At 34.9% G+C, this 25,421-nt stretch overlaps 1 protein-coding gene across 1 annotated transcript in view; it reads left to right on the forward strand.

Annotated features, from left to right (window-relative positions):
* Nucleotides 1-25,421, forward strand: part of LOC118908913 (lipoxygenase homology domain-containing protein 1) — a 378,634-nt gene that overhangs the window by 188,090 nt on the left and 165,123 nt on the right. The window contains exons 13-15 of the mRNA XM_036878936.2: nucleotides 18,966-19,069; nucleotides 20,878-21,054; nucleotides 22,710-22,922. Coding sequence (XP_036734831.2) covers nucleotides 18,966-19,069; nucleotides 20,878-21,054; nucleotides 22,710-22,922 — 494 coding nt within the window. The remainder of the gene's footprint in view (nucleotides 1-18,965; nucleotides 19,070-20,877; nucleotides 21,055-22,709; nucleotides 22,923-25,421) is intronic.

Raw genomic sequence — 25,421 nt, forward strand, 5'->3', positions numbered from 1 at the left:
AGAGATTATACAGTATTTGATTTTCTGTCTGACTTACTTCACTTAGCATACTGTCCTCAAGGTCCATCTATGTTGTCACAAATGGCAGGATTTCCTTCTTTTTTTTTGCTGAATATTCATCTACATCAATATCTGCATATACATCTATATAGCTATATGTATTTACAGCTACATATCTATCATATTTCTTTATCCATTCATTTGATGATGGACACTTACATTGTTTCCATTTTCTGGCTATTGTGAATAATGCTGCAATGAACATGAGAGTACAGATATGTCTTCAAGATAAGTATTTCATTTACTTTTGATATATACCCAGAAATGGGATTGATGGAAAATATGGTAGTTCTATTGTTTATTTCTTTTTAAAGATTTTTTATTGAGTTATAGTTGATATACAATATTACATTGGTTTCAAGTATACAACAGTGATTCAACAGTTACAGTATTAAATCCTCTCCCCAACTAGTGTAGTTACCATCAACACCGAATGATGTTACAGAACCATTGACTATATTCTCCATGCTGTACTACCATCCCTGTGACCAATTTATGATTGAGAATTTTTGTGTCCCTTTATCTCCATTACCCTCCCCAACTACCCACTCCAACTCATCCTGCATGGTAACCACCAGTCACTACTCAGTGTCTCTGAGTCTACTGCTGTTTTGTTCACTTTGCTTTGTTTTTTGATTCCATGTGTAAGTGAAATCATATGCAATGCAATCCCTATCAAAATATCAATGGCAATCAAAACAATGTAATCTGTTTCTGTTTAGAGTTTATATTCTGATGAACTAGAGCAAATAATCCTAAAATTCATATGAACCAAAACCCCAAAAAGCCAAAGCAATCTTGAGAATCTGGGGGTATTAAACTCCCTGACTTAAGGCTATACTAAAGAGCTAAAGTTAATCAAAACATTATGGTACTGGTACAAGAAAAGATCCATAGATCAATGGAACAGAATTAAACCCACACATCTATGGTCAATTAATACATAATAGAGGAGCCATGAATATACAATGGGGAAAAGACAGTCTCTTCAATAAATGGTGCTGAGAACTGGACAGCTACATACAAGAGAATGAAACTGGATTACTGCCTAACTCCATACTCAAAAGTAAACTTGAAATGGATTAAAGACCTAAATATTAGATGTGAAACCATAAGACTCTTAGAAGGCAAAAATCTCTTGAACATAAACATGAGCAATTTTTTTCTGGACATGTTTTCTTGGGCAAGGGAAACAAAAGCAAATATGGACAAGTGGGTAGATGGGATGGGTGGGCTAATCAAGCTAAAAAACTTCTGTACAGCAAAGGACACCATCAGCAAAACAAAAAGGCAGCTTACAGTTGCCTGGGAGAATATATTCATAAATGATTTATTCAATAAGGGGTAACATCCAAAATATATAAAGAACTCTTATGACCTAACCCCCAGAAAGGAATAACCCTATTACTAATTTTGAGAAACTTCCATAGTGTTTGCTGAAGAGGCCATATCACTTTACCTTCCCACCAACAGTGCTCCAGGACTCCTTTTCCTTCATATCCTTGTGGCATTGGTTATCTCTTTTTGATAATAGCCATTCTAAGTCATTGTGGTTTTAATTTGCATTTTCCTGATGATTAATGATGTTGAGAACCTTTTCATGAACTTCTTGGCCATTTTATGTCTTTGAAAATATTCAAATGTACTTCCATTTTTTAATCGGATTGTTTGTTTGCTATTGAATTGCATGAGTTCCTTGCATATTTTGGCAATAAATCCATCATAAGATAATGGTTTGCAAATATTTTTTCCAGTTCAGTAGTTGCCTTTTCACTTGTTTCTTTTGCTGTACAGAAGTTTTTAAATTTGATATGGTCCCACTTGTTGATATTTGATTTTGTTGTTTGTGCTTTGTGCTTGTACTTTGGTGTCATATCCAAAAGATCATTGCCAAGACCAGTGGAAAGGAGATAGTTCCCTAGTGTTCTTCAGGGAGATTTCTGGTTTCAAGTCTTACACTTAAGTCACAAATTCATTTCAACTTAGTTTTTGTAGGTCATGTAAGGTAGGGGTCCAATTTCATTCTTTTACATGTGGGTATCTAGTTTTCCAGTGCCATTTATTGAAGAGATTATCCTTTCTCCATTGAGTATTCTTCACTCCCTTGTCAAATGTTAGTTGACCATGTATGTGTGGGTTTATTTCTGGGCTGTTTATTCTTTTCTATTGGTTTATGTGTCTGTTTTAATGCCAGTATCATACTGTTTTGATTATACCTTTGTAGTATAGTTTAAAGTCAGGAAGTGTGATGCGAAATTTCTTTTGTTATTTGGGAGCTTTTGTGGTTCCCTGTAAATTTTATGATTGTTTTTTCTATTTCTTTGAAAAATGGCATTGAAATTTTAATAGGGGATGTGTTGAATCTATAGATGGCTTTGGGTAGTATGAACATTTTAACAATATTTTTTCTTTAATCCATGAACATGAGATATCTTTCCATTTATTTGTGTCTTTTTCAGTTTCTTTCATCACTGTCTTGTAGTTTTTGGTGAATGAATAAATTTATTCATAAGTATTTTAATGTTTTGATCTGTTGTATGGGGTTGTTTTATATATTTTTCAGGTAGTTCACTGTTAGTATATAGAGACTCATCTGATTTTTTATATGTTGATTTTGTATCCTGCTACTTTACTGAAATCATTTATTCTAACAATTTTTGGTGGAGACTTCAGGATTTTACATATATATGTGTGATCATATCATCTGCAAACAGTACCAATTTTCCTTTCCAATTTGGATACATCTATTTCCTTTTCTGTCCTAATTGCTCAGACTGGGACTTCCAGTATTATATTGAATAGGAATGGTGATAGTGGTGATTGTTTTCTTCCTGATCTTAGAGGAAAAGCTTTCAGTCTTTCACCATTGAGTCTCATATAAGCTGTGGGCTTGTCATATATGGCCTTTATTCTGTTGAGGTATGTTCCTTCTATATCCACTTTTTTTAGAGGTCTTTTTTTTTTCACGAAAGGTTGTTGAATTTTGTCAAATGATTTTTCTGCATTTATTGAAATAACCATATATTTTTTATTTAATTCTGTTAATGTGGTTTATTATATTTATTAATTTGAATTTTGAACGATCATTGCATCCCAGGGATAAATCCTTCTTCATGGTGTATGACACTTTAATGTGCTTTTGAATATTTAGTTTCCTAATATTTTGTTGAGAATTTTTTGCATCTATATTTATCAGGAATACTGGCATGTAGTTTTACTTATCTCACTTTGGTATTAGGATAATGATGGCCTAGTAAAATGAGTTTGGGAGGTTTCCCTGCTCTTCAGTTTTTTGGGAAGCATTTGAGAAGGATTCAGTTGGTATTAATTCTTCTTTAAATGTTTGGTAGATTCTACTGTGGAGCCATCTGGTCCTGGAATTTTCTTTGTTGGGAGGTTCATGATTACTGATCCAATTCTTGTCATTGATTGTTCACATTTTTTATTTCTTTATGATTCAGTCATGGTAGAGTATATGTTTCTAGGACTTTATCCATTTCTTCTAGGTTTTCTAAGTTGTTGGTATATTATTGTTCCTAGTAGTATCATGATTCTTTGTATTTCTGTGGTTTCAGTTGTAATGTCTCCTCTTTCATTTATATTTATTTATTTGAGTCCTCTCATTTTTCCCTGGTTAGCCTAGCCAAAGATTCATTAATTTTTTTTGCAGAAAACCAACTCTTCATTTTGTTGATCTTTTCTATTTTTTTAATTCCTTATTTCATTTATTTCTGCTCTGAACCTTTATATTATCTCCTTACTTCTGAAAAGTAGTAATTCTTTTCTACTTTGGGCTTAGTTTTTTTTTTCTAGTTTTTTGATGTATAAAGTTAGGTTGTTTATTTGAGATCTTAATTTTCTCTTAATGTATGCATTTATCATTACAAACTTCTCAGAATGGCTTTTGCTGTGTTCCGTATGTTTTGATATGTTACGATTCCATTTTCATTTGTTTCAAAATATATTTTGAATCTCTTTTGAGTTCTTCTTTCACCCATTGTTTTTTAAGGAGTCTGTTGTTTATTTTGCACATATTTGTGAATTTTCCAGTGTTGTTATTGGTTCAAATATAAAGGGGATTTTAAGGCCCTTCATACATGTTGCCCCATCTCTTTTCAGAAGAGCTACATCCGTTTACACTGTCATCAGTGGTGCATGAATGTCTTAGACTCATTACACTTTTGTCATTAAGGTATAAATAATAATGAAAATACATTAAACTTTTATATAAACCTGAAACATATAAATACACACTCTCCAATTTTAAAATTTAAGACTAAGATCTTTTTCTTATATAAAGCATAACTTAAGTTAAAGGGACCATACAACCTGGAGTTCCTCCTTTTGTTTATATCTCAGGTTTCCACCTGGTTGACACCCCTTTTTACTTCAAAAGTGTCCTTGTTGGACAACCAATTATATGACCACTGTACCTCTCATGCATCCTTGATAATTTAAAGTTTAAGTTTCAATTAAGTGGGAAGTGGGAATTTAAGGAGAATTGTTTAATATTAAATCTAGCTTCTGTAATCTTTAAGACTTTCAATATAAAATTTCCTGAATTTTTTTGTTTCTTTATTTAAGAATTTACATGGTATGCCAAAGAGAATGTTCCTTTTCCCTGTGCTGCCACTTAAAATTTTTTTCTTGAGCTATTTATTCTCTACTTCCTTTTGAATAATAAAAAGTATAGCCATTCCCAGGAATTGTCACCTTTTTGGATTGTATTTGATCTTCTTACCTCTCTGCTTGGGTATTAATAGAATTCCTCTCTTAGATCATTGTTGGTAGTTGATCTACTCGATTTTAAGCCCTATTTCCAGTGAATATATGATGGTTATTACTGCAGTAATTTTTTCTGGTTCTCTGTTACCTCCTCATAAAATATCTGAAAAAAGTTCACTATTTAGAGTACATAGCAGTAGCCACATCCATATTTTTACCACATCCTAGTTACACTTCTGAAATCAAGGAACCATTGGCCTTGCCCCTCTATTTCATGAGAGTACTTTGAAGTACTACATTGGAAAAGAATGTGCTATAGATTGGATGTTGTCTTATTCAGGCCTTTTTACAGTGAACTCCAGTCTCTGAATTTTGGAAGACTGAGTAAAGGAGATATAAAAGAGGAAGAAGGCCTCCATTACTTGGGAGCACACCCTCATTGTATAGGTATGGCTCTCACTTTTCTCTATGATATCCTATAATTCTGTGTGAGTTGCTATATAGTGGGAAGACTAACACCTTTACTCATCTTCAGCAAATCAGGGCTATTTTATATTGTGAACTACTGAACTTCTCAACTAAGAATCTAGCAATGTAGCCAACATTAATGTCAAGTGTTGTACTGCATGTAGTTGCAACAGTGTTCAATCTGATGTTTTATTCTACAGGCCATTTAAAGCATGTTTTAAACACCTTACCCCACCATTACAACCATATCATATTGAGTTACAAGTAGTCTCCTAGTTACTAAAAGCTGTAAGCTGCACTTTTTAAGTTAAACCTTAACTTTTCCATGTCTACTCTGTTGCCGCTACAAAAGGGCCTGGGCAAGATGGGCTGAAGGCAACTTCTTTTATCCCTTTCAGTGGGTGGAAGATAGGTATTAATGGATTTGAAGTAGAGTCAAAATACTTTGGCAGCTAAGTGAAGACCAAATTTGAAGGATGTGTGGGAAGATGAGAGAAAGAGAAATCAGTTAAGAGGCTCTCATAATATGTTAAGCAGAAGATGACAAGGACGTAAAGTACTTCAGTATGAGTATTGATAGAGAAAAGAGAATGAGTTGAAGAATTTCTAGGAAATAAAATTGGCAGGGCTTGGTGATTTATTGGTAAAGAAGTATTAAGGGAAAGAGTTACCTTCAAATTTATGGGTTGGTTGATTAAGTTATTAATGGTGTCACTAACTGAGATAGGATATGCAGAAAAATTTAGGAGGACTAGATTTGGAAACTAGGAATATATGGACAATTATGAGCTCTACTTTGTCCATATTGAGTTTGAAGTGTCTGTGAGATATCCAGTTGTTTATATTTAACAGTAAATTATATACATAAGCTGATATCAAGGGAGAGGAGTGGTGAATATACTAATTTGGTATTTCTCAATTTAAGGATTATTAATACTAAGCTAAACTTCCCAGGGAGCCTGTGAAAAGTGAGAAATATATATATATATATATGAAAATATTTTTTGTGGCATTATCTGGAGGTTAATTTTTTAGACTAGAACCAAAACTCAAATCATAAGGGGAAGGATTGGTATTAAATGCACATGCATGCATAACACACATACACATCTAGTAAACTGAAAAATCAAGCTAGAGATTAGGAGATATTTACAATGTACATAACCAACAGAAAAATTGTATGCAAAATATAAAATACATCCTGTAAATCTTTTTGAAAAATTTCAATATCCTAATAATATGGGAAAATATATGAGCAGATAATTCAAGAAGAAAATCGAATGGACAATAAAACATGCAAAAGATGTCCAACTTCACTTATATCAATGAAATGCAGATTAAAGTGACATTGAAATACAATTTCATACCCATCTGATTAGCAAACATTTAAATATTTTTATAAGGATAAGAACAAGACAAACTCCTAAAAAGCAATTTGACAATATCTTTTAATGTTGAAGATCCTTATCCCCTAGGACACAGGAATTTTACTCTGTGATAAACTAGGGAAACTCCTGCATGCGCTCACAAGAGCTATGCATAAATATGTTTTTTGCTACATTGTGAAATGTAGCAAAATATTTGAAATAATACAGTGTTTCTTCTTCAAAAAAGATTAAGCAATGTTATGTTTATACCATGAAATTCTATGGAGTAATAAAAATGAATAAACTCTTTAGTTCCTTCTCCCTCAGAGGAGAACTATCTTCAGAGGCCAGTGACAGGAGAGCCACTTTCTCTTATTGCTCATTTCTTTATATTTATCTTCATTGCTATATATTTTTAGTAGATTGTTTGGTAAACTGTCATACTCAGAATCAAAGGAATTTCTTTTTATTGTGACTTGCCCTACCTATCAGTTTCTTGGTCACAGACAATTTATTAAGTTATTCTGTGTTCATGGCCTTAAAATGACCAGAGAACTTTCTCTTTAATAGAAGTGATGCAAATATACTGTGAAGCCCAATCCAGTTTCATCTTGGGGAAGGGAAAGGACTGTTTCCATTGAGTTTAGAGGGATGGTGATGGAGAAAAACAAATTTGCTTTAGTTATTGTAATCTGTGAGTCCTCATTACCAATATATTGTTAATCCAAGTGTTACAAAAAGTATAAAGGGTAATATAATAGTTTTCTTGTTAAAGTCCTATAAAGAAGGCTGAATGAGAGGGGTTTACTGTTATTCAAAAGAGATTGTGCACAACAATGTGAATATTGAACTGAACTGTTATTTCCTGTGAACTTACTCCTTAGTTGCTTTTGAACTGTACACTTAGAAATGGTTAAGATGGTAAAATTTATGTATTTCTTATCACAATTAGAAGTCTAAAAACTGATAGAGTGTACACTTAAAATGTGTGCATTATATGTAAATTATACTGTAATAAAGTTGACTTAATAAGTAAGTAAATATACAGAAATCCTTTTAAAATTTAGAGTACTAGTTAACCTCTATATCAGACCTTGTTCTTAACTAAAAGCATTTGCTTATATATAAAGATAGAATCCACTAATTGGATTTGTTAACTCTAGATGAATATACACATACAATAAGATGAATAATTACAGAAAATACATGAATAATTCCATGTTAAAAATGGGATTTGGGGAATTTAAATAACCCAGTAACTACCATAATCCCCCTTCATTTGGTATGTATTGACTAAGCTCAGAGTTTTGAGTTAGCACAAAGTGAGCTATGTTGACAATGGTGAGAAAGGAAAGAGTGATTCATTTAAGAAAATCTAACTTTGTTATGATGAAATAATTTTATAGACATTATATAATGTACATTATAATATTATTTTATAAAGATATTTATATTATGTATATATATTTATATGCATGAAAATAAGCTTCAGTTAAAAACTTACATGGGTAGAATTCTGTTTTAATAATAGTAATAGCTACTTTTGATTGCCAGGTCCTATGTATATTATGTATGTGTGCATGTATATTATGCCTTTTAATAACACAACAACCTCACCCATCTATTTTGGAAGCAGTTGTTATAAATATAGAAGGATATCAACAAACAATTTAGGTCTCTGAACAGCCAAAATTGAAGTTAAAATATTATGAAATGAATCTCATTACATCTGTTATAGGAGCAAGTAATCCTTTCCTGTGTATACACACATATATATGTGTATACACATGCATATATATATATATGTATATGTGTACACACACACACATATATGTATTTTTTTTAATTGAGGTAAATTTACTATATACTATTTAATAAATGGCAGGTATTCAGTGCACTACAAAGTGAACATCACTAAAGTCTAGTTACCATTTATTACCACACAATTGAGCACTTTCAACCCTTTTGCTGTCCCCTCCATTCCCTTCTCCTCTGGTAACTGCCAATTTGTTCTCTGTATCTGTGAGTTTGTTTTTGTTTTGTTTGCTCATTTGTTTATTTTCTTACATTCCACATAAGAGTGCAATGATATAGCATTTGTCTTTATCTGAATTATTTCACTTAATATATCTTCTAGGTCAATCCGTGTTGTCACATTCTTTATCCATTCATCCATCAGTGGACATTTAGGTTTCCATTTTTTGGCTATTGTAAGTAATGCTGCTGTGAACATAGGGACTTATACATATATTCTGGAATGAGTATATTCATATTGTTCGTATAAATAACCAGAAGTGGAAGAGCTATATCAAACAGTAGTACTTTTCTTAGATTTTAGAGGAATCTCCATATTGTTTTCCACAGTGGCTGCAAAATTTACATTCCCACCAGAGTTCCCTTTTCTCCACATCATCTCCAACACTTGTTATTTCTTGTCTTTTTCATAATAGCCATTCTAACTGGTGTAGGGTAATATCTCATTGGGGTTTTGATTTCCATTTGCCTAGTAGTTAGTGATGTTGAACCTCCTGTTATGTGCCTGTTGGCCATCTATATGTCTTCTTTGGAAAAAGTAACTATTCAGATCCTTTGTCCATTTTAAAATCCAGTTGTTTGTTTTTGTGTTGTTGATCTGTATGAATTCTTTATATATTTTGGCTATTAATCCCTTGTCAGATATATAATACGCAAAAATCTACTATTTCATGTGTTGGCCTTTTGTTTTGATGATGGTTTCTTTTACTATGCAGAAGCTTTTTGGTTTGATGGTATCTCATTTGTTTATTATTGCTTTTGTTTCCCTTGCCTCTGGAGTTAGATCTATAAAAAAATCACTAAGACTTATGTCAAGATGCTTAGTGCCTATGTTTTCTTATAGGAATTTTATAGTTTTACATCTAACATTCAAATCTTTAATCCATTTTGAGTTAATTTTTGTGTATGGTATAACATAGTGGTCTAGTTTCATTACTTTGCAAGTGACTGTTCAGTTTTTGCAACACAGTCCTTACCCCATTGTATATTCTTGGCTCCTCTGTTGTGAATTATTTGCCTATATATGAATGGAGTTAATTCTGGGCTCTCAATTCTGTTTAATTGATCTGAGCATCTGTTTTTATGACAATGCTGTGCTGCTTTGACTTCTATGGTTTTGCAATATAGTTTGAAATCAGGGAGTATATCTCCAGCTTTGTTAGCCTTTCTCAAGATTGCTTTGGTTATTCAGGGATTTTGTGGTTCCACACACATTTTAGAATTATTTGTTCCAGTCATATGAAAAAAGCCATTCAAATTTTGATAGAGATTTCATTGAATCTATAGATTGTTTTGGATAGTATGTCCATTCTAACAATATTCATTCTTCTAATCCATGATCATGGAATATCTTTCCATTTATTTGTGCCTTTAATTCTCTCATCAGTAATCTTACAGTTTTCAGAGTACAGGTCTTTCACTTCCTTGGATAAATTTATTTATTTATTTGTTATTATTTTGATATCATTAATATACACTTACATGAACAATATTGTGGTTAATAGATTCCCCCCATTATCAAGTCCCCACAACATACCCCATTACAGTCACTATCCAGCAGCGTAGTAAGATGCTAAAGAATCACTACTTGTCTTCTCTGTGCTATACTGCCCTCCCCATGCCCACTCCCCTAGATTATGTGTGCTAATCATAATGCCTCTTTTTCCCTTTACCCCTCCCTTCCCACTCATCATCCCCAGTCCCTTTCCCTTTGGTAACTGTTAGTCCGTTCTTGGGTTCTGTGAATCTGCTGCTGTTTTGTTCCTTCAGTTTTTTCTATGTTCTTATACTCCACAGATGAGTGAAATCATTTGGTACTTGTCTTTCTCTGCCTGGCTTATTTCACTTAGCATAATATCCTCTAGCTCCATTCATGTTGTTGCAAATGGTAGGATTTGTTTTCTTCTTATGGCTGAATAGTATTCCATTGTGTATATGTACAACATCTTCTTTATCCATTCATCTACTGATGGACATGTAGGTTGCTTCCATTTCTTCACTATTGTAAATAGTGCTGTGATAAACATAGGGGTGCATATGTCTTTTTCAAACTGGGCTCCTGCATTCTTAGGGTAAATTTCTAGGAGTGGAATTCCTGGGTCAGATGGTATTTCTATTTTTAGGTTTTTGAGGAACCTCCATACTGCTATCCACAAAGGTTGAACTAATTTACATTCCCACCAGCAGTGTAGGAGGGTTCGCCTTTTTCCACATCCTCGTCAACATTTGTGGTTGTTGGTCTTTTGAATGGTGGCCATCCTAACTGGTGTGAGGTGATATCTCACTGTGGTTTTAATTTGCATTTCTCTGATGATTAGCGATGTGGATCATCTTTTCATGTGCCTGTTGGCCATGTGAATTTCTTCTTTAGAGCAGTGTCTGTTCAGATCCTCTGCCCATTTTTTAATTGGGTTATTTGCTTTTTGTTTGTTGAGGTGCGTGAACTCTTTGCATATTTTGGATGTCAACTGCTTATTGGATATGTCATTTATGAATATATTCTCCCATACTGTAGGATGCCTTTTTGTTCTACTGATGGTGTCCTTTGTTCTACAGAAGCTTTATAGCTTGATATAGTCCCACTTGTTCATTTTTATCTTTGTTTCCCTTGCCCGGGGAGATATGTTCATGAAGAAGTTGCTCATGTTTATATTCAAGAGAGTTTTGCCTATATTTTCTTCTGAGATTTTTATGGTTTCATGACTTGCATTCAGGTATTTGATCCATTTTGAGTTTACTTTTGTGTATGGAGTTAGACAGTAATCCAGTTTCATTCTCTTACTTGTAGCTGTCCAGTTTTGCCAACACCAGCTGTTGAAGAGTCTGTCATTTCTCCATTGTATGTCCATGGCTCCTTTATCATATATTAATTGACCATATATGCTTGGGTTTATATCTGGGCTCTCTATTCTGTTCCACTGGTCTATGGGTCTCTTCTTGTGCCAGTACCAAATTGTGTTGATTACTGTGGCTTTGTAGTAGAGCTTGAAGTTGGGAAGCGAGATTCCCCCCTGCTTTATTTCTTCCTTCTCAGGATTTCTTTGGCTATTTGGGGTCTTTTGTGGTTCCATATGAATTTTAGAACTATTTGTTCCAGTTCATTGAAGAATGCTGTTGGTATATTGATAGGGATTGCATTGAATCTGTAGATTGCTTTAGGCAGTGTGGCCATTTTAACAATATTAATTCTTCCTACCCAAGGACATGGGATAAATTTCCATTTATTAGTATCCTCTTTAATTCCTCTTAGGAGTGTCTTGTAATTTTCAGGGTATAGGTCTTTCACTTCCTTGGTTAGGTTTATTCCTAGGTATTTTATTCTTTTTAATGGAATTGTTTTCCTGATTTCTCTTTCTGCTAGTTCATTGTTAATGTATAGGAATGCAACAGATTTCTGTGTGTTAATTTTGTATCCTGCAACTTTGCTGAATTCAGATATTAAGTCTAGTAGTTTTGGAGTGGATTCTTTAGAGTTTTTTATGTACAATATCATGTCATCTGCAAACAGTGACAGTTTGAAGTCTTCCTTACTGGTCTGGATGCCTTTTATTTCTTTGTGTTGTCTGATTGCCATGGCTAGGACCTCTAGTACTATGTTGAATAAAAGCGGGGAGAGTGGCATTCTTGTCTTGTTCCCCAACTTAGAGGAAAAGCTTTCAGCTTCTCACTGTTAAATATAATGTTGGCTGTGGATTTGTCATATATAGCCTTTATTATGTTGAGGGACATTCCCTCTTCACCCATTTTGTTGAGAGTTTTTATCATGAATGGATGTTGAATTTTGTTGAATGCTTTTTCAGCATCTATGGAAGTGATCATGTGGTTTTTGTCCTTTTTGTTGATGTGTTAGATGATGTTGATGGTTTTTGAATGTTGTACCATCCTTGCATCCCTGGGGTGAATCCTACTTGATCATGGTGTATGGTCCTTTTGATGTATCTTTGAATTCAGTTTGCTAATATTTTGTTGAGTATTTTTGCATCTATATTCATCAGGGATATTGGTCTGTAGTTTTCTTTTTTGTGTGTGGTGTCTTTGCCTTGTTTGGTATTAGCTATCTAAGAGTTTAACTTAACTCACTTCATATGCTATTACAAATACAATCTAAAGGTTTTTAATTTTTTCCCTGCTTTTCTTCCTCCTCTATTCTTTCTATATTAGGTTTCATATTCTGTACTCTTTGTCTATCCCTTTTTGTTACCACTGGTGACAGCTATTTAACCTTAGGAACACTTCCATCTATAGCAGTCCCTCCAAAATACACTGTAGAAATGGTTTGTGGGAGCTAAGTTCTCAGCTTTTGCTTATCTGAAAATTGTTTAATCCCTCCTTCAAATTTAAATGATAGTCTTGCCTGATAAAGTATTCTTGGTTTGAGGCCCTTCTGCTTCATTGCATTAAATAGATCATTCCACTCCCTTCTAGCCTGTAAAGTTTCTGCTGAGAAGTCTGATGATAGCCTGATGGGTTTTCCTTTGTATGTGATCTTATTTCTCTCTCTGGCTGCTTTTAATAGTCTGTCCTTATCCTTGATCTTTGCCATTTTAATTACTGTATGTCTTGGTGTTATCTTCCTTGGGTTCCTTGTGTTGGGAGATCTGTGCACCTCCATGGCCTGAGAGACTATCTCCTTCCCCAGATTGGGGAAGTTTTCAGCTTACTTTCTCAAAGACACTTTCTATCTCTTTTTCTCTTTCTTCTTCTTCTGGCACCCCTATAATATGACTATTGTTCTGTTTGTATTGGTTGCATAGTTCTCTCAGTATTCTTTCATTCTTAGAGATCCTTTTTTATCTCTGTGCCTCAGCTTCTTTGTATTCCTCTTCCCTAATTTCTATTTCACTTATCATCTCCTCCACTGTATCTAATCTGCTTTTAATACCCTCCATTGTGTTCTTCAATGATTGATCTCCATTATAAATTCATTCCTGAGTTCCTGAATATTTTTATTTAGCTCCATGAGCATGTTAATAATTCTTATTTTGAAATCTTTTTCAGGAAGATTCATGAGGTTGATTTCATTTGAATCTTTCTCAGGTGTATTCATAATTTTGTTTTGAACCAGCTTCCTTTGACATTTCATAATTTGTCTGTGGTGCCCTCTAGTGTCCAGAAGCTCTACTCTCTGCAGCTGCTCAGCCCCTGGGGCATTGTTGGGGTTGCAGCAGAGCGGTGTTGGTGCTTGGTGGGGAGGAAAAAGATATTTCCTGCTTCCCAGCTGTTATGCCTGTCTCCACTGCCAGAACCAGTGGGCTGAACACACAGGTATAAGCCTTAATGGTTTCTGTTCGTAGCTGCTGTAAGCAGGGCTTCCCTCTGACCGGTCTGATGCCATGGCAAGGGTCGCAGGTTTGCGAGCCTGAGCCAGGTGCAGGCTAGCCAGGAGGAAGACATAGCAGGCTTCATATCACAGTGGGGGACCTTGGATCTGCATAGCCAACCAGGGGGATTGAGCACCTGAAGATCGTTTAAGCTTCCAACCTGCTGGGTGGAGTGCATCTGGACAATTTTATCTACCTGTCCTTTCTCCTGAGCAGTAAGCTCTGTGCAATCTTTGCCCCTTTAGCACCCCTCTCACTTTTAGGAAGTCTCTCATCCTGCCCACCCAGATCAGTTGGCTATGAATCCCTGTTTTCCACAAGCAGCCAGAATCTCTGTCTCTCCAGGTATTCCGCCTATCTTAGCTTTCCAACCACACTAAATCACCAGAGCACCATGCAATGTACGTTCATGCTGCAAGAGCAGATCTCCAGGGCTAGGTGTTCACCAGTCCCAGGCCTCCACTCCCTCCCTGCTCTATTTCTCTTCCTTGTGCTGGTGAGCTGGGGTGGGGGAAGGGCTTGGGTCCCACCGGGTCACAGTTTTGGTATGTTACCCTGTTCTGTGAGGTCTGTTCTTTTCTCCAGGTATATGCAATCTGGTGCAGCCTTCTTTCCTGTTGCTCTTTTAGAACTAGTTGTATTAAATTATATTTTCGTATTATATGTGGTTTTAGGAGGAGGTCTCTGTCTCACCTCTCATGCAACCATCTTTAATCCAATTCCATCCTTGGTTAAATTTATTTCTATGTCTTTCATGGTTTATATGCAGCTATTAATGGAGTTGTTTCCTTAATTAATTTTTCTGATAATTATTAGTGTATAGAAATGTCACAGATTTCTGTATGTTGATTTTGTATTCTGTGGCTTAATGAATGCATTTATTAGTTCTAACAATTTTTGGTGGAGTTGTTAGGGTTTTTTGTGTGTAGTATGTCATCTGTAAAGAGTGACAGTTTTACTTTTCCTTTCAAATTTGAATACCTTTTATTTATTTTTCTTGCCTAATTGCTAAGGGTAGGACTTCTAGTACTATGTTGAATAAAACTGGTTAGAGTGGGTGTCCTTGTCTTGTTTCTGACCTTAGTGGAAAAGCTTTCAGCTTTTCACTATTGAGTATGGTGTTAGCTGTGGGCTTGTCATATATGGCCTTTACTGTGTTTAGGTATGTTCCCTCTATACTCATTTTGTTGAGAGTTTTTATCATAAATGGATGTTAAATTTTGTCAGATGCTTTTTCTTTATCTGTTGAGATGATTGTTATGATTTTTATCCTTCATTTTATTAATGTGGTGTATCATGATATTTGATTTGTAGATGTACTATCCTTGCATTCCTGGAATATATCCCACTTGATTATGGTGTATGATTTAATTAGTTACTGTTGAATTCAGTTTGCTGATATTTTGTTGAGGATTTTTGCTTCAGTGATCATCAATAATATTGTTCTACAATTTTTTTTGTGTGTGTGTGTGATGTCCATGTTGGGTTTTGATATCAGGGTAATGCTGGCTTCACAAAATTAGTTTGGAAGCATTCAATTGTTTGGAAGAATTTGAGAAAGATGGGTATTCATCTTCCTTGAAAGGTTGGTAGACTTCAGCAATGAAGCTGTATGGTTATACTGTTTGTGGGGAGCTTTTTTTTAATTAGTGATTCAATTACTGATTGAATCTCCTTACTAGTAACTGATAAGTTCAGATTTTCTATTTCTTCCTGATTTAGTCTTGGAAGATTATGTTTCTAGGAATTTATCCATTTCTTCTAGGTTGTTCTATTTCTTGACATATAATTGTTTGTAGTTGTGTCTTATGATCCTTTTATTTCTGTAAATCACTTTCAACTTCTCTTTCATTTCTAATTTTGTTTAATAGAGCCATACTCTTTCTTCCCTTGGTTAGTCTAGCCAAGGGTTTGTCAATTTCATTTAGATTTTCAAAGAACTAGCTCTTAGTTTCCTTGATCTTTTTTATTATCTTTTAAAACTTTATTTCTTCTCTCATCTTTATTATTTCCTCCCTTCCACTGATTTAGGGATTTAATTTGTTCTTCCTCTTATAGATCATGTAGGGGCAAAGTTATATTGTTTATTTGAGATATTTCTTGTTTCTTGACTTAGACCTATATTGCTATGATTTTCCCTCTTAGAACCAATTTTGCTGCATCCTTAAGATTTTGGTGTGTTGTATTTGTTTTCATTTACCCATAGTTATTTTTCATTTCTTTGATTTATTTGATCACCCATTGGTTCTTCAGTAGCCTGTTGTTTAATCATCACATTTTTTTGTGTTTTTTTTTTTTCAGTTTTCTTCTTATAATTGGTTTCTAGTCTCATGCCTTTGTGGTTGGAGAAGATGCTTGATGTGGCTTTATCTTCTTGAATTTATTGAGATTTGTCTTGTGGCCTAACATGTGATGCTACTTAGAGAATGTTCAATGTACATTTGAGGTGAATGTGTTTTTGTTGTTTTAGATGGAATATTTTCTGTATATTATGTCCATCTAGTCTAATGTGTTATGTAAGGCTGGTGTTTCCTTACTGGTTTTCTGTTTGGATGATCTACCCATTGATGTAAATCATATGTTGAGGTTTCCTATTATTATTGTATTGGTATCAGTTTCTCCCTTTAGGTCCATTAATATTTGCTTTATATACATTAGTGCTCCAATGTTGTGTGAATATATATTTATAACTGTTATGTCTTGTTGGATCAACTTCTTTATCATTAATGCCTTTTTCTATTATTATAGTCTTTGTTATAAAATTTGTCTCCTGTGAGTATAGCTACACCAGATTTATTTTCATTTCCACATGCATGTGATATCTTTCTCCTTTCCCTTCACTTTCAGTCTGTTTTGTGTCCTTTCTTCTCAAGTAAGTCTCTTGTAGGCAGCATACAGATGCTTCTTGTTTTTATATCTATTCAGCCACTCTGTCTTTTGATTGGAAAATTTAGTCCATTTACATTTAAAGTAATTATTGATAGGTATGTACTTATTGCCACTTTATTAATTGTTTTCTGGCTGTTTTTGTAGTTTCTCTATTGCTCCTTTCTTCTATTCCTTTCTTATCTTGTGGTTTGGTGGTTTTCTTCAGTGTACTGTTTAGTATCCTTTCTCCTTTTCTTTTGTGTATTAACTCTTAAGTTTTTGCTTTGTGGTTATTATGAACTTCACATATAACTTCCTGTGTATATAAAGTTCTTTTCTGAGTTGACAGCAAGTAAAATTTGAACACAAAGAATCACCTATTTTTAAAATAATTTTATTCAAATATATTGCAGGGGAGGGACAGAAAACCTTTGTCTTTACCTTTTTAGATAAACCCCTCTGGCTTGGGCTCTTGTGAATTAGACTGACATAAGACAGATTAACAAGAGGAAAATAAACAGTTTATTAATATGTGCTTTGCACATACATTTGGGAGAGAACTTAGTGATGAGTAACTCAAAGTGGTGGTTAAAACCTGGGGCTTATATGACATATTAACAAAGAAAAATAATTTTTTAGAGAAGTGTCAAGACAAAGGAGAAAGTCTTTGAGCCTCTAGGGTAAAAATATTTAGGGAAATATATGTGGAAACTGCTGGTTAATAAAGTGCTATGATTAGTGATATTTGTTTGTGTAGAATATTTCTCAGTGCCATGTTGTTTCCAGTGATAACATTGTTACCTGCTTCCTGCTCAGGAGGTGGTGTCAGGAGATAGCTTCATAAGAGAAATTCATGTTTTGCTCAGGCAGATAGGAGGATAGTAGAGGGTTCATTCTGTGTCTACTCTTGTTAGTTTCCTTCTGCTCAAAATTATCCTTATGGTAGAGAGACATATTTTGACATGACATACTCTGAATCCCTTCAATATTATACATATGCCAAAAACTACACATATTGTATTATAAATGTTCACAAACTGAACATAGCGCATGTATGTAACTAGAACCCATATCATGAAATAGAACATTACCAGCACTCCAGAAATAGTTTCATGCCCACTTCAGTCCTTCTCCCCTGAATGTAACCACTACTTTGACTCTTAAGACCCTATAGTGGTGCTGGTTTTGTGCTTTATATAAAATGAAACATACAATATGCATTCCTTTATATCTAGCTTGTTTGACTTATCATTGTTTAATAATCACCTAGTTGTAAAAGTTAAAATTATCTTCATTTACTGTTGTTACAAGAATGGACTCCTGAAAATTTGTTCATTGTTTAAGCACTAAATGAATGATTTTTGGGTAGTGCAAAGGGTACTAAGCTAAGATCTGAAGTCCTAGGTTCTATTTCCTAGGGATCTTGGGAAAGTCCCTTACTTCACTGAGTCTCACTTACTCAGTTAAATGTGGATAATTGTGTGTGTGTGTGTGTGTGTGTAGAGTACCTATTTTCTAGGCTATGGAGATCTAATTAATTTATCTAAAAAATATTTCTTGAGTACCTACTATGCTCACGGCACTGTCCTAATTGCTGTTATATAGCTGTACACAAATTTGACATAAATTCATGTCCTCCAGTTTACATTTTAAGATGAAAAGCTATGTGAAAGTATATTGAAAACTAAGAACAATATGATGACATCATTTTAATAATCATAATCATAGAAACCAGTCATTATTGCCCAAACCATATGTATTTACTTTTTTACTGCATTATTTAATTTTCCTCAAGTCTCTGAGATGTATAAAATAGAAGTGGGTTTTTACACTAAGATAATTTATTTTCCTGGGATCAGTTTTGTCGTGTATTATTTTCATGGGTTATTTGTGAGTGTTACTGATTAGTATGGGAAGACATTAGAGATTTTCCATGGAAATTCTGCCGAATTGCTAAGGAATATGTATATAAAGTATTAGCATTCTATTTTTTAACTAATTAGAAACATTTAATTGAGAGATATCATAAAGAGTCCTATTAGGACATTTCAATGTATTATTGAATAAGAAAAAAAGCTATAAAAGTATGAACTACTTGCCAATATTTAAAAATATTTTCCAGGTCTCTTTGATGTTGTTTTCAATGAAGGAAATATATGCATTTTCCGAAGTCATGAAATGAGACATCTTTCTCTTGCTCTTAACAACAACTCTGTCACTGGAATGGTGTGTAGTACATTTTCTTTTTGCCATATATCAACAGTATCATTTCCATATATAATGTATCTTGCATAAGGTACTTTTGTAAGATTATCAAATTGTATTTTCCTCTGGCTTTGACTTCAATTTTTTGTTATTGGGTTTCATCTCATTAATTTCTGAAGTTCTGGTGCCTAAATGGTCCCAAATTTCAGCGATTAGAATTTAGATAAGGAAAAGTAGACCATGTCTTTGACAACATTCAACGTTTTAATAAGCCTCCAAAAGGAGACAATCTGTCTTCTTAAAGGACCTTCAGGGAACATATTATTAGGAAAAAAATACACAGTAATTTTACCTAATTATGCTTTTTATTGCTTACTAAAGGTTTGAAACATAGATTTTAATGTATAAAACTGTTTTTTCAAAATACATGTATGTTATTTATTTTGAAAAATGTGACCACATAGGAAAACTGTCATGCCCTGTGCTAAGTGCTAATGTGTGTTGTAACTTCGTATTTACATCTGTCCTATGAGAGAATCCATTAATATCCCAATTTAACAGAAGAGTATGAATGATTAAGTGAGTTGCCTAGAGTTACATGGATAGTAAGTAAAAGCAGGAATCGAACACAGGCAAGTCTGATTCTGCCACTCGTACTACAGCTTCCTCAGATGATGTTATATAATATTACATAATGAGTTTTGGCTCATAGCATGTTATTTAACTTAAGGGAAATAATAACTATTGGAAAAACTTTATGTAATTTATAGGACTGAAACTCAGGCTGAGTAATTATCAGTCAAATTTCCTCTGTGAAGTCCTCTCTCCCCCTGCTCTAGACTAAGTAAGGCACCCTGTGCTGTATTATGTAGCACATTCTGCTCAGTACAGGTACTGGTCGTAGTGAGTACTTAATAAGTATGAATGTAGTAGGGATGAAATATTCTCAAAATAAACTTCAAGAAATGTACCATTACTTTATTTTTAAAATATCAAATTAAATATATCTCCAAGCCCTATCCTACTAGGTTGGTGAGAGATTCCATCTTAGTTTTTGTGAGACTCATCTTGTTCCACTAAAGATTTCACCTGGTATGGGGTCTCAGAATATCTGGAATATCTGGTGACAACCCTCTTAGCTTCAGTCCATACTGGTAACTCCTTATTTACTCACCCAACATCAGATGGTTTCTTGAAGGCAAATAGCTTTGTCTTGAAGGCAAGTAGTATCCTTGCCTACTTATTCAAGGGAACTTTTCTGAGGTCAGTAACCTTATTGTGGGTATCATGAATCAAGCCATTCAAAGGGTACCATTGAATCCTTATTTTTTAGACCTAAATGACTCTCTGGGGCACTCAGGGGAGACAGGATAAAACCTCAAACAGTACCCTGAACCAGGAATCTTTCCCTGTAGCATAACCACCTCGATTTATTTAGTTTTCTAAAAGCAAAATATAGTAATTCATGTCTTTTAATTTCAGCTTTTAGTCCTAAATAAACTTGAGTTAGGAGGACACAAATGAAGAAATGAAAATGTGATCAAATAATGCTAACATCACATCAAATTATTCTGTCCCTGGAGTTCTTTTAATTGTTACCCAACACTCAACCTGGGTTCTGAGAAATCAAGAGAAGAAAGTCTTTGAGAAAGACACTGAAATCATGCTGGGGAATCAAACAGTTGAATGACGAAAGCGTGAGGTAGATAGTACAAGGATTCTGTGGAGTGGAGTAGATCTGTATGTATAAATAATATCAAAACATTTTAAATTGAATTAGTTTATATTGCTAATTAAGAGTTTTGTCTCCCTGGCCCCTTCTCTTTTAGGCCTGTGGTGGAGCCTCCACTGAGCTGCGGGTGCTTTATCAGCCCAACCACTGTGCACTTCTTGAGTCAACGCTGGTTCCTGGTCATGCAGTTATTTTTGACTGTCATGGCAAAATAGCTGATGAGTCATCAGCAGGCTATGCAGACCTTTCAAAAGAATTTGTGGTTTTTGTCAAGGTAAAATGGAGGAAAGTCACTATCATTTATACTGCTAAATATCTGCTTTCTTTTGCTCTACTGAAGAAAATTATTGAATTTAATTATAATGGAGTAATCAGACATCTTCCCACTAGGTGGCATTGATGCCCATTGCCATTCTATTTACCCAGACTTTGAAAGGCCTTAGAGATCCCAGCAGCAATGAAACTGATCTTTTTAGATAGTTTTAAATTGAATTTAACAATCAAATATGAAACCTTTAAGACTCTGAAAACACACTGACAAATTTCTTTCCAGAAATGTACTAATTTTTGATCCTGTGGAAATTAAGCCAACTGTGAAATTAGAGTGAATATTCACACTACCACCATCACCTCTGATAAAAACTTCATAGTTCTGGGGTTCTAGAGACCACTATCAAGGTTTGATAATTCACTAGAACAATTCAGAATTCCTGAAAGCTGTTATGGCTATAGTTTATCACAGATAAAGGATAGAGACACACAGGAAAAGTACCAAAGGGTGAAACTTCTAGTTGTCCTCTTCCCGTAGAGTCAGGACAGCATTACTTTCTCATCATTTATGTGTGACAGTATGCTGGAATATTGCCAACCAGGGAAGCTCACCTGAGCCTTGGTGCCCAGAGTCTTAATGGGGGTGTAATCAAGTAGGGAGTATAGGTAACCAGTCTCAGTCTCCAGCTTTTAAGGTCAATTGACTTCTTGTGACTCAAATCTCCCACCCTAAATCACATTTTTATTCTCTGGCTGGCTGAAGGCCCCTCTGGCAAACAAAAACACACCTATCTGGGATAACATTTATTCCAAGGATTTAGAGATTACCTTTCAGAAGGTGAAGGCGAAGGCCAGACCTCTTGGGTAAAGGTAAATTCTTTACTACCCAACTCTCTTAGGCAATCACTGGAGGAGTGTCCGTCTGTTGATGTCAGTATTGAGGATGGTCCTTGAAAAGAACTCTTTTTTAGACAGTTTTCTAGAGGAATAAACATCTAATTAAGCCTTATTTATTTTTTTACTAGTATGGATTGCCTTTCCTTATGTTTATTCACCATTTGTATTTTGCCTTTGGTGACTTGTGTATTTATGTTTTTTATCCATTTCTCTACAGTGTTAATGTATTTCTAATTGACTTTCAATAACTTTTTACATTTTCTTAAGTTGTTGGTTACATAGGATTTACTTATATCTTGTGTTCAATATCTCTTTTCATTCATTCATTCAATCCCACATGTGTACATTTAACTAGTATCCAGAGTGCATTCTATAATTCAAGTACCCTCATAGCACACTGATTTTATTCTACTTTGTGTTAATATTAAAATTGCTTATATTCCTTACCAATTTCTTAAGAGAAATGTTTGTATTTTGTATCATTTTTAAATTTCTGTACCATCTGATGCTGACCTTTATACTTTCAATAGCTAATGATTGATATAAATTATGAGTCAACCATAGTGCCTCTTTTAGCTTTACTTAACTTTGCATAGCAGTTAAATTACTTATTTCCTTATTTTGTACATTTTTAACCAAGAAGCTTCTGGTAAGATTCTGGTCACTGCAACTTCTGTAAGAGAATGGACTCCACTGCCAACTTATTCTAGCAAAACATGAACTTGTTATTTACTGCCTTTCTGTTTTGTTGTTGCTCTGAAGGGTGTGTTCCTTGACACTGCTGTCCTCCTACTTGCTACAAGCCCTTGCCAGGCCTTGTGTCTCCAGCCTGATGGGAGCTGCACTGGAGTGGGAAACCAGTCTGAAAAATCCTACTGGAAAGTGCATAAAATCAGCTCTGGGATTTGCATGTTTGAAAGTGTGAAAAGATCACAGATGTATCTGAGGATTAAGGATGGCCACTGTGATGGAACAGTAAGCATCTGCTCATATTTTTCTCAGCAAATGTTTGAGACTTTTGCCAATAATAGATACGAGAATAGCACTTCCTAAGTATTTTGTTTGACTTATGTTAAACATTTCTGAATGTTTTAGTTTTAACCACTGAACATCTTGGAAGTTGGATGTTATGGTGGTCCCCCTTGACTGGTGTTTTTAATAAGTGAGGAGGGTAGTCACATGCTTGGTATGGTTAGAGAGGGATCCTAATCTTTAGGCATTGCTTCTGAATTATAATGTGCATGCAGATCACCTAAGAACTGTGTTAGAGAGCAGGTTCTAATTCAGATAGGCTACACAGGACCTATGTGTCTGTTTCCAATAAGCTCTCAGTTGTCATTGGTGATGTTGGTCTGCAGACCACACTTTGAGAACCAAGACTCTAGAAAGTTCCAGCTCAACAATTTCCTTGCTGTTGCTTTTGGTGCCTAAATTTCCACCAGTGGGAACCCTTTGAGTAATTTGAGTAGGAAGTGATTTTAAATCCTAAATATTAGGGGTTCTTTTATAACATCTTGATGCTTTGGAAGAAATGTGAAAAGCATCTAACATAACATCTTTTATATATTCATAATTCTATGGGTTGAGACATGTATAAGATTGAACACTTAACTTCCCTGTTAATATCTATCCTCCTGTTCTTACCTGAAACAGTCTAGTTTAAACTGTATCTTTTTAGATAACTTGGAGCTTTTGGATAAGCTCTCTCTCCCCTCTTTGCCAGTATGACATCTGGCTGTGAGACAGTTTGCATGAGCTTCTGGGATGGGGAGAGGGAAGGCATAGACCATTCATTGTTCCCTGGGTCCCTATCTTTGCTGCAGACTGGTGAATCTGTGTCTGGTGAGCTGCACTGATGTTCATAATACCAAAGAGGAAAGAACAGGTACATACACACACTTATTTAGAATCCTTGATATGCTCATAAGAGCATAGCCCATTTCACAGAAGAGGAAGCCATGCTTAACAGAGTATCATGCATATGGTCTTTGAACTGGTAAGTGGACTAATTAAGATTAAAAACAGGTAACATTACACGATGCCAGACTAGTTGAAGAGTATGATTTCATTTAATGTTCATTCACCCTATAGGAGGAACAGTGGAAGTAGCTTTCCCTTTCTTTATGTCAGCAACACCCACAAAGTAAACAAACCTTTTTCTTCTGGGGCTTGTAGGAGTGTTCAGAACCATGAATCAGTTTGTGTACTACTATATGACACACATTTTTGGGTCTCTGTTTTCTTGAAGCTTGTGGGGGCACATATAAGTGTCATTCCAAAGTGGGAGATAGGTCAACATTTTGTATCTTCCCTAAATGGCAACCAAAAGGACAGCTTGGTGCTTAGCCACATTCCATTTAGCTACCTCATACTACAGTTGGTGATTTTTATGGTTCTTCCATTCCTCCCTTTCCAGTCTATGTGGGACCTCTCTAGTGCCTCAGTTTCTTTCTCAGTGTGCTGTTTATCTTGTTCCTCCAAGTAAGTAAATTCCCTCTGAAAATACATAGCAGAATCTATAATCTCTCTGCCCCACACTCCTCATGCTTTTTTCTTCTTCTTCTTGTTTATGCTGTGGATGACTCAGTGCCATCTGAATAGGCCAAGGGAATTGTAGAAGTCTCTGGTGTTCAATTGAAAGAATTTGGTGAGCACAGGAAGACAGGCAGAAATTTACAGATTAATCCATGGACGTATTATCCTGCCACAGAGGAACTTTTGGTATGCTCATCATCAGATGAAGAAGCTGAATGTGAGCCTGGTTAAGTAACTTGCCAGAGCACCCCAGTTAGTGTCGGAGCTGAGAGTCAGTCCAGGGCAAGTCTACCTACCTCCTGAGCACCTGTTGTGGAAGATTTGTGATACCAGAATGGAAAAACTGGGTTGACACTATGAAGAAATTAGGGTCAGGATACACAGAGGGGAGGTGATTCCAAACAAAAAAACAGTTTTCTTCTTCGGCAATTTTCCTAGAACCAGTCATGTTGACAGCTTGTTAGATGAGTGATTGGGTCTGAAATTGTGTCCTCTGAGCCTTTATATCAACATTAGGAACTCCTTTGCTTTCCCCTTACCTGGCAGGTTTCTCCAGATGAAAAGCTAGGTTCATATTTTCCTGTGCTCTTTGGAACTGAGGCAGGCAGTCATGTATTGAAGTTTCAAACCCAAGCATTGCTTTATTATTATTATTATTATTTGTTTTATCAAATCTACATCACAGTGATTCAAGTCCCTCTCCCCCTTTCCCTCCCCTCACCCACTTCCCTTGCCCTTGGAAACCACTAGTCACTTCTCAGTGTCTATGAGTCTAGTGCTCTTTTGTTTCTCTGTTTTGCTTTGTTTTCATATTTCACAAATAAGTGAAATCATATGGTATTTGTCTTTCTCCACCTGGCTTGTTTCACTGAGCATAGTACCCTCCAGCTCCATCCATGTTGTTGCAAATGTTAGGATTTCTTTTTCTTTTTATGGTTG

The sequence above is a fragment of the Manis pentadactyla genome, chromosome 3, assembly GCF_030020395.1.
Source record: "Manis pentadactyla isolate mManPen7 chromosome 3, mManPen7.hap1, whole genome shotgun sequence".
NCBI classification, from domain to species: domain Eukaryota; kingdom Metazoa; phylum Chordata; class Mammalia; order Pholidota; family Manidae; genus Manis; species Manis pentadactyla.